Genomic DNA, 15,475 nt, shown 5'->3' with positions numbered 1-15,475 from the left:
TGAGGACGTCTCAAGAGTTGTATAACCTCTAACCAAAGTAGTAGAGTAGGTAATAAATATAGATATTAATCACAAGATGAAGTGGTTTGTGGGATTTAAGGCTTGATATCTGACACAGAGCAGCAGTGAAGAATGCCACACTGTGCTCAAAGGAAAAAATTACTATTCAATAGAAGCGCTGGATCCCTGCCAGTCTTTCAAAGTTGAGATATATAAACTCTGATTGGATCTGACTGGACAGGGAGTGCTTACCACTCCTATTATTTTTTATTGCCTTACTTTGTACCACCAAAACAATAAATACCTTGTAGGACCCAACACATGCTATGAATATGATAGTGCTTTCCTACTGAATAAATTTTTCAGTGCCCAGATCAAAGAAGCATTTAGATGCACAAGTGGAGAAAACTATTTGTCAGATAATAACCCACAACATACCTTGCCTGATTTCTTAATCAAGCCATATATGGTTATTTTAATTGGAAATGTCAGAAAGACAACTGAATACTGTGCAGATCCAGAAGCATCACCAACTTGACTGAAGAGAAAGTTCCAGGAACTGTCCTCTACTCAAACTCATTTGTAGTTTGCATAGCACATGCCCCTGTGCCTCAGTCCCTAGGTGAGTCGAATCCAGTACATACATCCATATAGAACCTCAGCAGCAATTTCAGTGTAAAACACAGCTTTTGCTGAGAAATACAGCAGGAAAGAATGATGCTGATTTTGTTTTCTAATAGTACTAAGTAAGAAATTAAATGGACAAGAAACAGAAACAAAGCTGGAATTAGAGAAAAGTCTTAGAGCCTCTCACCAGAAGTTGTTCATCTCATTACTCTCCCTACTACATTAAAGTAGCCATAACCACAATACATAGCAATGGTATACAACATATATAATCACATTACATTATATTCTTTATATAATACTCTAGGAGCCAGGATATCTGGAAATAACCAGAAAGTCTCACAGAGCTTGTTGGTTGAAAATTTTTGTGTATTTCCTAGGCAAGTGATGAAACCACTGGTTACACCACTTGCCTATGATTGCAGTCATCACTACTCCTCCTAAAGGTATTCTGGTTGCAGTCATCGCTATTCCTTCTAAAGGTATGTAGCCATAGAACCAAATTTCCAAGATTTATCGGATAAGAAGTAAAAATAAAAAACCCTAAAAATTAGAAGCATTAATCTGTAAACAAGTAGTTCTTTGCTCCAAATATTATGACTCTTACACGGTGACTTGATTAAAGTAAAATGCATGGAACATAATCCATCTTTTGTGATACAACCTGCAGATTACATGATTCTTCTCACAAATATCACAAAATAATATAATCCAGCATCTTCACATTTTGATGACTTACAAGACACATAACAAAGTAAGTAAGGCATATCTTTTATTGAGAAATTCTTTAGCTTGTTAAGATTTGCCATGTCCAATGACCAGAGCAAGGGGGAAAAAACCCCAGTGATTATTAGTGGGACTGCTTGTAAATGCTTAGTTGTAAATCTCTGGATTTATTGAGGTTTACCAGGAAAAATTATGCAGAATGAAGAAGCTTGTAAACATCAACAAAACCAGGAGTTCAGTAGAATCTCCCATTTAATGACTCTTTTCCTGACAGCTGACACTAAAACTTGTATATATCATGGACAAATTCTTGTGATCCAACTTTGGGATTTTTAGAGTCGAAGCTGAGTTTCATGTAAGGTTCAAACTTTTCTTTCTTCCCATGATCTAACTATTTCTTCTTTGGTTGGAATGGGTTTATTGAGTCACTCCTATGCATGTTCACCTTAAAAGAAAGGGGTTTTTTTAAAATAAAAGGCCTTGCAGGATATTCTAAAGAAGATTCAGCAACATGTGACAAAGTAAAATCCCTTCAAAGAGAAAGCTTCTTTCCCACATCTCTCAGGAAGAGTCCTGATTAGTGTGTACTCACAGAAGGGCTACACAGTTGGTACACAGATCAAATTTCACCCCAAAATAAGGCTAATTCCAACACCGTTTCCAAAATTAAGACCACGACTGTTGACTGGCAGTGCACCTACGGGGGCAAAATTAGAGTTTTGAAGGTAGGCGTAGATTATAATAGATCTTAGCTTTGAAGACAGCAGGAAAACTCTGAGCCTCATGTAAGATACCTCTCTTGCTCACAGCTTCATATTTTCTGCATTAGGATTACCTAATAATAAATGAACATAGGGGTTGTCAAGTCTAGTTTCTTCTTCAGAAGAAGTGATATTTCCAAAAAAAAAAAAATAAAAAGGGAAGAAGGAAAGGCTACTTGGCCATTCTAAGTTTATAAAGTAGTCAATCAGGATTTGAAAGCTCAGCATCACTATGACAAAGAGGAGCTGTTCTTTTTTAATGGAAGGTTCAGACTTTGTCTCCAGCTCTTTACAATCTGTTTCCCTCCCTGGCCCACACATTAATCTCACTCCCATGCAAGCAGAGCCAGCTGTTCTTCAGACAGTAGCTTCTTCGTGCAGCAATTCTGATTTCCAGTGGCAGCACAGAAGTGCACACACCGTATGTTCTTCGGACATTTATTTATAGTCTTTATCTGACAGAGCTGGGCAATTATAAAGACATAATGATAATTTGTGGACAGAAAACAGGGCTTCTCCTACTTAAATTTGTCCCTCGAGAAAACAGAACACCATCTACTTGCAGCAGATAAACCTGATAACTAAAATATGAACAAACTCTATGAGCAAATAGCAGCAACAAACTAATCAAAATCATGACCTATTTATGGGTTGATTATCATAACAAAAAATGACTACAAATAAGTGCTGTTTAATTTGTGAACCAAATAAAGGGCTGCAATTCTCACATACAAATTGCTGTCAATGAATAATTTAACCAGCTCTAGTTAGAGCGATCTATTTATTAAGAAAGCTCACCAACTGGATCTGGCAGAATGATTCATCTCTACACACAGTGATAAAGCCAAGGAAATCAGTACTGCTGGACATTTTAAATGCCCAGTTTGATGCTCTGGAGCCACACAGCATAATTTATAACACTGTAGCCCTGATTTTAGATGTAGCCATTCTCATTTAGTACCATTTTAAAACCATTTAGCCCAGTATGGATGACACAATACATAAGACAGTGAAAAGTCAACATTTCTTCTGTTAAATTACATTAAAAAAACCCAAAGTTTTGCATTATCCTTCTTTGCCTTTAGAGATATTCTACATGGAAAATAACATAAATATGCTAGCAGAAATATACAGCAAGCCTTCTTAGAAAAGCTAGGACAAATCCCAGAGTGATCATTAGACTCTTCCAGGACAAAACAATGCAATCTTTTACATCGTTTTTTAGAACTTTGCAAAGATTTTTTTCCTGAGAAGATTAACAATATAAACAAAGTGTTAGTTCAGCTAGGGTTTTCTTTTATCAGAAATAGGTGTCACTGCAGAAGCAGAAGAAAGTAAGGTTATTAACTTTATGGCTCCCTGTTTGACTTTTTGAAACAAAAGTTCAAGATCATCACACTGCTGTCAGCACTGGTGTCTTCCAACATACACCACCTTTCCCAATCAAAGTAACTGATGAGTATCCTTCCTTCGAGGTACTTGAAATGGCATTGCATAAAGCCAGAAGGCAACAGCTTACAGGAAAATAGTTTTAAAGCCACTTCAAGGGTTCTTTACAACTCTGTAAAAGCGCACTATACCTTTGTCAAGCAAAGGCATAAAAAACAAAACAACTGTGTTTTCTGTAACAACAAAAGAAAAATGGTTTTAAAAAGTGACAACTGTGTGCCGCAGTGTATATACCCCATTATCCATCTGTACTCTGATTCCACTGTTTCTGGTTTTGAGCTAAAAAGGATAAATACATGCAAATAGACTACCTATTACTTTCACAGTTGACTTCTGACTCGAATAACAACTACTTTGATCCTTATTGTTATTGCATTCATATTGTAATTTCTAGACAAAGAAAGTGGTTCTTAACTGAGATGAAATGTCTGTATTTCCTTTCTACAGAAATTACCTACAGATTACTTCCAAGAACCTCAATGCACTTAAGATAATGCAGTCAGGAATAGCACCAAATTGGAAAAAATGCAGCCAACTTAAGCTTTGTTGCTCTCTTCACCATGTATGAAACATATATAAGCACATCTTTTTGCTTATAACTTTCAGGATGGCAACTGCACAGATACTGCATATATTCTGACACCATGTGTATTGAACTGTGAAAGCTGCACACTTTGATCAGAAGCTGTAGTCTGCCAGGAAAATAGCAATATTCCATCAGAGACTTTTAAGTAAGAAACATACAACTTTTTTTCTTGCTAAGACCTTGGGTTGTTTCCTAGAAAAAAATGAAGTGTACCGATTACAAATGAAAATTTACAAGATGGAAGTGTAACAAAAATCACAGAAGAATCATATCAGGGAGTACTTTGCATCAGTTTACTCCCATCTAGCAAGACAAACAGAAGAAATACAAACTGTTATGATGGCATTCCCAAACTGAGCTTCAAGCAAACTTCCAAATCTCTTTATTAGATCGGGACTAGTTTCTGTATAATCTAAAGTTTAAGGGCTTAATGAGAAAAAATTGTTGTATTTGTGGATATTTGCTACCTGTTTCAATGCTTCTAAAGGCAAATGTATGAAAATTCTACCTGCATTTTCCAAAAAAAACTTTTGAAATTTCTTGTTCTTTCTAGCTGTTCATTATAATTGCTGTATGTTTTTCCATCAGAATTATTTTTGTCATTATTCTCGGCATTGCTACCTGCAATTTTTAGAACTCCTTGGAAACCTGCTGTAATGTCCTCCAGTGACCTTTAAGCCTCAGATAAAACCTGGATTTATGGCATAAAAATTGTGGCTTACTTCAGTGAACAATTCACTCTTTAGATACATGCAATGTAGCCAACAATAAATCTTGCTTCAGGTTTCATACTCTCTTTCTAGGCCAGTCATACCCCAATTTCATCAATGTTTTACTATAAATCCCAATAACTGAGATCTACCACTGGGCATATACCACTTCTACTCAGGATACAGAGGGGACGTTTTCTGTGCAGTGGGATTGAAGAACAGAAAAATGGGAGTTTTTTCACCAAGTAGTTTTTAGGATGGCCTTTAAAGCTTTTCACCAGATAGTGCAACTATTACCTTTTCTGAACTCTCAAGTTTATTATATGTTCATAATGTACTCAAACTAGACACTATGTCTAATAATTTTCTTATTTATTTGAGTAAATAAATGTATTTGGAAAAAGCCATCTGAATAAGGGCTACCTTGCAGCAGCATCTTATTTTGAAAAACCTAACAGCAACATTTTTAACCATGGAACATCTAGGCACTTATAGTGTAGGGAAGAAATAAAATGGAAGAAAGAAATATGAAGATAGGGGAGAAGGGACAAAAGGGAGGGAAACAAACTACGATATATTGATTGGATTAGAATTTTTTATGAAGAAAGAGGCCTTTCAAACTTAGAGAGTTTTAAGGCTATTTAGTGTTTCTATAGCTTGATCTACATTTCATGTCTCATGTATTGTTATAGATGTTTTTCAGCTCAGAACATCATGAATGCTTTAGTTCATCCATGCATGCTTTCCTTGGTCTTCCTTTTTAAATCATGGAAAATTGTTCCAGGGATTTCTTCTTGCCTAAAGCCAGCAGCACAAAATGTGCAGGAATTGATATATTCCTTCATTCTGTGTTAGAATTCAGTACAGTGAAAGATTAAGATGTTTCTCCAAAGTACCAAAGCATATTTTTTATATAAGAAGTAGCTGTTAAGCCCTAGCACACCAGAATCTCCTAACAGAATGATGATTTGGCAAAGGTTTAGGAAATGAAGACTGTTGACTCAGCAGATTAATGCATTTGTTTGCTTACTCCCAGTCTCTCCTAAAGTAATACTACCTCAGTAATACTACATCCATTGAAGGTTTAATCAAATTTGATTATACATTTATACTTTCATGGTCATTCTCCCCTGTAATATTTGTATTCTAAAAACAGGGTGTGGGTAGGTGAGAGAAAGAATGTTCTCATAACTATTGGTCATCTGTCTAAAAAAAATGAGATTTTTGCTTTGAACAGCAAAGACAGCAGAACATTCATTTTTATTAAATCCAATCTGTATGCCTACTTTTCCACTGAAGCTTTGTGCATTTTAAAAGACAATTTTTAGAGAACATTGGAATTAATTATAACTACAAAAGTTATGTGGTGTACATCTCTCACAGCATGGTTTGGATCCATCCTGCTTTACACTGCTTAGTGCAAATTGCATATCATATGCTTTCTCACATTTATAAAACATACATTTACAGGAAAGCATGTGCAGAGTTTAGACTAAAGATCCAGCTAAGATAAGTACCCTCCTTCCATGAATGATCGGAACCAGACATACAGAGAAGAATGAAAGTGAAAGGCAAGGATACATCACAAGGAGCACAGGAGCAGTATTTTTTTTAGCAGCACAAAAAGAACACAGAATCACTCCCGAACACAATTTATTAATGAACCATGAAGCATAAAATTTTAGATCCTCACTTGCTGATTCCAATGTAAATGGTTACACACCAAGGGAAACTGAAACCTAAAGACAATCAGAATTATGACAAATGTCATTATTCTTGGTGCTTCCAAGACTGTAAATAATGTAAATATCCCACAGTGTAGTGATAGTCTCTTCATATAAAATCAATTCAGTGCATGTATCTGTAATTCAGGTCTGGTCAGGAGGCTTCTACAATACAAACATCAGTTAGCATTGGCATGATTTCACTTAAAATGTTCTGATTTACCAACCAAAAAGCTGTTTTGACTAGAACTGGTCAAATGCAAGCATATTTTAACCTATCAAAAACTTTTCTGTTACTGCCCAACTTTCAAAGAGCACAATGAGACAAACTGAACATTAACAAACCGTTGCTTTGATGAACTATTCCCTACTAATGCACATAAGCTCACGTACTTAAGAACTATCCTAAGTTTCATGCCTTGAGGCTTTAAACTTATTAGTCCAATTTAGTATTTCAGTCTCAGCTGGGGACGCCTTTGTTCTGCAAAACAGTTCTCCAACACCCTCATTATTTTTAAGAAGACTGAAATTTTGAACCAAGAAGGCAATAGCTCTTACAAAGGCAATACAAGGTAGAAGGCTGTTTTTCTTTTCATGCTAAGCTTACATATAAATGGGCAAACAATGAGACAGGGTACAAAACTGCATAATGAATATCCTAAAAATTATATGAAAAGGAAAGTTGTTGTATTTGATATTTACAAAGTTACTTCTTCATCAGAGAGTCCTAAACCATCTTGTCTTGGGCCCTTAACTTTGTACCTTTAACTAAGTAAATGGAACAAAAGATGGTGAAACTTTGGAAGTCCTGTTTGTAGAATTTCCAATGCTTGATTTGATTTACAAGCTTCACAGCTTCAAAGAGAACAGGAAACGGACACCAAATTTGGAGCTCACAAAATAACATAAAAGACATTGTAGTGGCTAAATTGATCTATTCAGAAAAGGTAGAAGATAGGTGATTGTGTCAAAGAGGAAAACCCGATGCTCAAGGTGCTGTACACGTATTTCATAAGTAATTAACAGAACATTAAAACCCAAAGATCTCATAAACTTTTGCAGTTATCCCAGCAAAGAAGATTCATACCTGTGGCAAGATAGATGATGTGGAAAAGCATGTCCTTGCCCTGCACAACATCCACAACCACATGGGAAAATCGGCTGTTGTCTTCCATGAAGTAAGGAATTGGAATAACTGGTTGAACAACTTCATGCATTAAGAAGAACTTTTGTGCATCTTGAAGATTTCTCTCAGTCAGATTTACATACAAGCCCTGGTCCATTGTGCCACACTGTAAAGACAGAAGTAGCATTACTCTATGTGCCAACAATAACAATATATTTACCCTCTGATTTACAGCACAAGAAAATAAAAGGAAGAGCATATCTCGTAGTGGCAATGTGGAATTTGACTTTCAGGTCCCATTTTGGTGCTAACCAGACTGTCCAAGGACTCAGGGAGCTCAGTTTTCCTGAGGCAATACTATGGAGGCTCCCTAATTCTAAACCATATGGAAGAGCACCAGACTGACCAGAACAAGTGGATTATGGAAATATTTTGCTACATTCTATGCTCAAAGGTCAGGAAAGAGAAAAACTACCATTCAAAAAAAAAAAATATTTTCTGACTAGTTTTCTTTATAATTTTCACAGACCTCAGTGCTAATGACATAACAAATTTTCAAAGGAAACCCCATGCCCTACCACAGCCAGGGGCTGACAGGAATCCCAGGTGACAGTCCAACATGTAGTTCTAGAAGCTTCTTAGGACTCCATCTTAAGTAGCAAAAATAGACAGTGTAGAGGTCTATATAAATATTATCCACAGCAAAGACTTTTTTTTTTCTTTAAAACTGACCATATTTTAAATATGAAAACTGTGCTCTTTTCTTACAGGAAAAATTCCACAAGCTGCATGGACAAGTTTCAAACACAAATAAACAAAGCAAAATAACTGGGAGTTAATTATAACATATTTGTGTTCAACTGAGGACACAAAAGAGAAATCTTCTTAATGCATGGGAATGTATAAACATTTACATGTTTACTCAGGCATAAATGCATCACAGAAGTAAAGCACTACTTCACAACACTTATCAAATATTTGGGTGACGTGAAAGGCATAACTAAGTCACCATTTTCATTCTGCTTTACTATGTCATAAACTATGCCATGAATTATAGCGTGAGCAAAACCATACCAGGTTTTTTTTATTATTACTATATTTTCAATCCAAAATCGAGTGCTTGTTCCAAACACACAAATGTTAAAAAAAGTCAAACAAATTATTTCATAATGGGAGATCAGATGATGAAGAATGATAAATTAGCAACTGGCAGGAAACAGTCACTTGCTCTGTATGTCAGACCAGTGAAGAAAATAAACCACACCAAAGAAGTTCTCTGGATCTATCAAGCAGGAAAAATTCCAACTGAACAGTACAGTAAAATGCAAATGGTCCTTGGCCTTACAATAAGACATTGCCCTGTCTAAAGACAAAAGCAATGATCTCTGAAGAAAACAATGTTCCCCAAAACTGGGACTTCAATAGTATTCTAAAATGGAAAATAATTAATTAATATAAATCAGCCTTGGAAATACAATGTCTGATGTTGCTATATCTACATAGCAGTAGTCTTCCTTCAAATCGCTGACTTCTCTGTTGCTACTGAGTAGGTGAATACTCAGAGGATAAATCTGCTTCTGGGACTACACAGAACTTCTGAGACTAAACAGAACTTCTGATCCTTTATCATAACTACTCTACCAAATAAAAGTCCTTTCCCGGAAGGAAACCAATGACTCAGTGAATGAATATATCTAATCCATATAAGGCGCGTACTCTAAAGTCACAAAGTCAAGTCACAAAAAATGGTTAAATCTCTAAGCATTAGACTAGCTTCTAGTATGCATCACTGCTGCAGTTATGGAGCCAGAAATGTAGCAGAAAGTTATTCAAGGGAATAAAAAGCAGCATCAGCAAAAGAAGAGAAGTTGGATGTTAAAGATACCTGGAGATCAGTTGACATCAATTGCCTTCAATATTGTGCTGTAAAGGGCCGCATTACAGCTTTTGACACTAGCTCTGCCTTCAAAGCTGTTTGTGGCTCAGTGAGATATGATACAACTGTTGTCACTGTTCTTGTAAATTGGATGAAGTACCAGCTGCATTAAAATCAGCCAGGCCATCAAAGAAATAAATTTCAACACCTGTCTTGACTGGGACTTGGAGACATGCAGTAACAGCACAGCAGAGACCTAAACTGTTTTTACACAGCCATCAGGCTGTCATCTTTCTTTGTAAGTACCATTCCGTTCGGGCCACTCTCACAATAATTAACACCACACTAATGCAAAATTTGTAAGGACAGTTTAATAAGTTTTATTGGATGTGCTTAGCTAGTAAGAAAGGTGATAGGATTTTTACATACAAGCATTTTTTCAGGCTTTCTCCTTCAAAAAATTTAGCCTCTCTTAGACCCTCTTTCTATCACTATTTTGACAATACAAGTATTTCTACAACAGGTGAAAAGCTGCATACAATATAGCCTGATTGTGCAGGCTTCTGGCATACTTAGAGTCTTGGCTCATGACAAACATACTACTTGGGAAAAGAAACATGGCTTTAGCCTGTAAGCTCTGCCTTATTTTCCTTAATTTCCATAGATCAGGAAGTAATTAAAACTACCTACCATCCCCAATGGGTGATTCTTTTTCATGCCAGCAAAGATCTTATGACTCCTACAAGCTGGGGAAGGCTCTCTCAGGAGCAGAAGTGAACTTGTGAAATTGGATTGAGATTAAGTGAGGGTGAAAAGTGGATAGAGGTGACTACACTTAAATACCTTGATGAAAAGCTATTGTTGTTAATCACAACATTAATGCTGCGTTTCCTTCCATATCCCTTGCAAGAAACACACTCATTAAAAATTGTCCTGGTAGGAGTAGTGACTATGAAAAAGATGAAAACAATGCATGTGTGCTTACTGAAATACCCCTTTCTTATTGCACAATTCCTCTAACTGACCCACCTTGGACTAACTGGTTTTACACTATCAGACAGCTGCACATTATTACACTCTCTGAGGCAAACAAGTTCAAGTGAGGGGAAGAACATATCACAAACTCTTTTAATCTCACTCTGCAGGGAGTGTGAACCACCTTGCACATAAAAATATATAAAATTCTGACCACTCCTCCTTTACCACCTCCCTCTCACTTTCTTTTTTCTGCCAGACACAGTTCAATTTTTTAAGTCCTAATAGCACAAATACAATGAAAAAGGGATTAGTAGCTTGATCATACTTCAGACAGGAGTTAATATCACCTTGACAGACAACCAGAGTGTTTTATTTTGACAGAAGACTGAAGTTAAGCCTTTTTTTCTCAAACCCTTCAAAGTACATCTGTTTTTCAACCCAAATATTTTTGTGGAAGGATAAAATTAAAATTAAATACAGTGAAATAAGAGGCTCTCCTAAGCACTTTTTAAAATTTAGGCTTTTTTAAGGTCTTAGGCTAAAATAGTGAAAAACTGGATTTATGATTTATGAACCATACAGTACTGTGAGGAAAGCTCACATAAAATATTGTCCTTCTCCCACATATCCATACCTGAAAATTAGGGTTGGGATTGGGATATGGAAGCCAAGCAGAGCGAGAGTTCTCCTGGTATTTGAAGGGTCCATTAAAGGCCTGAGTTATGGCACTCAGATTGAAAACACAAACTGCTGAGGCTGCTATGCTGTTCCTGCAAAAGAAATAAATACATTAACCTATGCAATAACACTAAGAAGTCAAATTGCTGAAAAATAAATAAAAAGGCAATAACTCTTCAATCCTTCAAGTAATTAATGAAGCAGACATGATCAGCCAGGAGATGATACCTCAAGATAATGATAAACAATGAGCTGATTTAGCATAGTCATTTTATTTAGAATATTTGTCAGCCTTACCAAGAAGCTGGTGTGGGGAAAAGCTCAGAACTTCCTACTTTGTGCTGCTGTTCTAATACCATGAGACACCTCTTTTCTAGGTATAAAGTTCAGGATGACATTATTCTCAGGGTCCAATGAAGTTTCTTCCATACAACAAATTACTACATAACATAAGTAAGGTTTTTCAATGAGTGGTATGTCTCTAGATCCTATGGAATGTCTGGACAAGACACGTTCACAAACAATCCTGTCTTCCAAGAGATGTTGTACAGCAATAAGAATGCAAGTTGCAGAAACCCATCAAGAGAAAACAACTTGGACTGCTTACAAGATATCATGTTAAAAAAATAAACATCAATAAATGGCAGCTGGACAAAACACATAAGTTCCTGGGTTTGCCTTGAAAATGTGATGTACAAGGCAATAAAGCAATTCTGCATAGTGCAAAGAATATAATCTAAAAGCTATGAAAGCTCCTAACATGGAAAGCTGCATTGTTCTTTTCCTCATTTTGAGATAATGGAATAGATAATGAAGGTGTCAATTGCACAGATTTCCTGTTGCAGCTAAAACTGCTGGCAACTGATCCAGACAGCATTCTTCTCTGTTTTTTTTTCCCCACTATTTTTTTTAAGCTTACCCTGGAATATACACAAGGCTTAAGAAAACCTACTATAGAACCTCCATAATGATGAAAAAAAAAAAAAACAAAACAACTCAACAACTGAAAAAAGAATTAGGATATACAGATTAAAGATCAGGACAAAAGAGCAATTTGCTTTCTTATGCTTGTCTCTCTGATTCCAAAGGAGGCCAAAAGGAAGCCCAAAACTTGAAGTTCCATGCTTACAACTTCTGCAGAATCAATCATCATTGGAGCTGATAAATCCCTACTTATATCACTAAATGCATCTCACTAATATTATTAATGGTACCAATGTTTTCTTGAATTTCATTAAGTCCTATGAGGACATGAGACTCATGTTTACAGATTTTTTGGATAGTCTGAAAGAAACAAAATCACCTTTTTATGAAGCAGTGGCTATAGTGGACTTGATTGTCAACGACGTATAAAAGATGCATGTTTGGCTGTCAGAGAAATGTTTCCATTTTTTCCCTCCACAAGCATATTAAAATATACTAAAAAAGCATTAAGGTACAATAAATTAATTTTAATTATGAAGATATTGAGACTGAAGAATTATGAATGCCATTAAGTTATATCTGATGCTGTTTCATGAAAAGAAAGGAATATGTTGTTCCCTGTCATAGGAAACCCTTGTGTTTCTCCACTGTCACTTGCAGGCCAGAAAGGTGGATTATATGAGTTCCACAAACTATCTGTGAATGGGAGTCGCCATGGGGAAGTAATCCTAGCTCTAAAATATTTCAAAAACACTTCAAAATTTAGTTACAACATTTGATGGCTGGCATTTAAACAGAGCAACTGAAAAACTTCACTCTCAAACCTTTATAATTAATTGGTTCCTCTTTGGACAGTTCATCTCTCTTGGACAGTCAGAACATTGGGCCACAGGGGAAGAAGTAAGTAGAGCAAAGGTTTAAAATACTGTCTACTTTCATGAGGCAAAGGTAGTCTTAACAATAGCAAGTCCATTTTCAGGAGAGCCAGGAAGCATCAGGAACATCATTCCTCTTCCATGGCCAAAGCCCCATGGATTTTCTAGAGCAGAATTCCTCTGCTCAGACTTTTCATGGCAGGAACATGTCCAGGCTACTTTGACTTCTCAAGAAAGATCTGGTTGAAGAGTGTATGTGGATGACACCTGACAAATTCCTGTCATTTAGTTTTACAACTAATCGGGAAAACAACAAGATTAAAAGTACCCGTTGAAACAACAGCAAATTTTCTTATCCCCAGTAATCTCAAAGTCTCTGGTCTTCTCTTTACATAACAGTGTTTAGATTCCCTACATTATTCCATTGCAGAAACAGGCTGAGCTCATCATCCAATGTCATGAGTTAGGAATTGCCAAAGTCTGGTGCAACCACCTCATCACTAGTCTTGCTCACAACCGAGCTGCCAGCCCAGGGGTGAGCCTCAGTCTAGAAGATGCCGAAATGAGCTCAAATTCATGCTCACTGTCTAGAATGCATAGGGATTATAATTTGCTGGCATTAATTTGTGAATGCTTCTAACTGGTTAATGGATATTTATGAAAGGTAGGCACCCCTGTGTTCAGGGGTGCCTTACCTATGTTTTAAGTGCCCAAGTACCTTTTAAAATCTAGACAAAACTGCAAGACAGGTTGTGTACAAGAAGGTTGGAGAATCAGAACTCGAAATCAGAAATTATTCCAGTGGTCTGAACACTGGGCTGCACAGCCATAACACAGAGTCTGCTCTCACTGAGCAGCATTTGAAACCAGTCATCATGTTTAAATTTAAAAAGGATATTTCTGAGATAAATGTCTCTTTTTTTCTATGCCCATCCAACTTTTTTATATTTAACAAATTTGAATTTCTAAGACCAAATTTTACTTTTTTGTCTTAATTTTACCTTATTGATATAACAGGTTCACTTAACATTATGTTAAATTCTTGGTTTGACCTTCAAATTCACATAAGGACATGTTAGAACTATATTAAAATACTTAAGAGCATCTCTTGTGCTGTTTTAGGTAAGATGAGCTCTCTATAACATGGCCAAATTCCATCATGCTAAATTCATGATTGTGTCACATTGAAATGATAAATTATTTATTTCATCAATACATAATGCATTTGCATCTTACAATAGTAAAAATAAAAGTTAATTACTTTCTAACAACAAGTGAAGAAATTGGCAGAATAGTCTTAAACACAACTGGCTCCCTGCACTAAGGAAATAATTAGAATTTATTCCTTCTCTCGTGCTTTCAACAATTAATGTGGGAAACATTTGGAACTGATACTTATTCACAGAAAACAGTGGATTGGGCAAAACAACAGTTTAAATTTATGATGTTTACTTGGCATATGCAGAAGAGAGTAGCTCAGAAGTTCTAGGTTTTGGCATCACAAACAGCAAGAAAATAAAATATATCATTCAGTCTACTTACACATTAGTGGTAAAAATGCCATAGATCAAGTCCAGTTCTGGCAGGAAGAAAGTACTCTGAAGTTCATTGTAGTAAAATGGAATTTCTCCAGGGCGAGAGCAGTTCAGACGAGCTTTCATGAAGGTAGTCCAGGTATCCTCCAGCACAAACTTGCCACCAATATCATTTTTGCACACCCGAGCAGCACGAGAGAAAACTGTTTTCCCACAGTCATGTTCCACTGCGTTTTCCCGGAAGAAGAAGTAGGTAAAGTTCCCAATATCATAAGATGACACAAAATTTGGTTCTGAAAATAACAGAAGGAAAGATCATTTATTGCCTTCTTGTGATATATGCAGTCGTACTAACATGGAAGTTGGATTTATCTTCAAGCATTATATTTAGATAAACACATTTTTTAATATCCTTTAGGGATGTGGCACCACGACATCTGAATAGACCTGCTCATGTCCAGCTGGGATTATGAGATGCATGATCATGATGTGCTGGGGTTGGCTGGGTAAATTTTTTAATTCTTTTCATAGTAGCAAGCATGGCACTGTGTTTTGGATTTATGCTGGAAACAGCGCTGGTAATTCAGGGATGTTTTTATCATTGTTGAGCAGCACTTACACAGAACCAAGGCCTTTTCCTTCTCACACCACCCCACCAGCACAAAAACCAGCTGAGCTGCCGGGGTCAAACCATGGCATGTGGCTGACAGGTTTTGCTCTAGGTGTTTATAGAACAAGACGGTGCTGGGCAACCTTGGCTCAGCTCACTGTATTCCACCATCAAAAGTGTCTCGGAGGTTTCATTCTTCACATAAGGGCACAGTGAATTCTTACAATGTAATTGCTTTATCTTTTAACTCTGTTTCTGCTTTGCCACCATGCCATTACTCCAGATGAGCA

The 15,475-nt window shown here is 36.4% G+C and overlaps 1 protein-coding gene across 5 annotated transcripts in view; it reads right to left on the bottom strand.

The window, feature by feature from the left end:
• SEMA5A (semaphorin 5A) overlaps nucleotides 1–15,475 on the bottom strand; it is a 314,341-nt gene that overhangs the window by 108,434 nt on the left and 190,432 nt on the right. For all 5 annotated transcript variants that reach the window (XM_063162897.1, XM_063162890.1, XM_063162903.1 and 2 more), the window contains 3 exons: nucleotides 14,583–14,868; nucleotides 11,198–11,333; nucleotides 7,671–7,875 (listed from right to left, as the gene is read on the bottom strand). In XM_063162897.1, the coding sequence (XP_063018967.1) occupies nucleotides 7,671–7,875; nucleotides 11,198–11,333; nucleotides 14,583–14,868 (627 nt within the window). The remainder of the gene's footprint in view (nucleotides 1–7,670; nucleotides 7,876–11,197; nucleotides 11,334–14,582; nucleotides 14,869–15,475) is intronic.

The sequence above is a fragment of the Melospiza melodia genome, chromosome 1 (assembly GCF_035770615.1).
Source record: "Melospiza melodia melodia isolate bMelMel2 chromosome 1, bMelMel2.pri, whole genome shotgun sequence".
In the NCBI taxonomy this organism is placed as follows: Eukaryota; Metazoa; Chordata; class Aves; order Passeriformes; family Passerellidae; genus Melospiza; species Melospiza melodia.
Note: the sequence above shows the minus strand (reverse complement) of the source record. Positions and strands in the feature narration are given on the sequence as shown.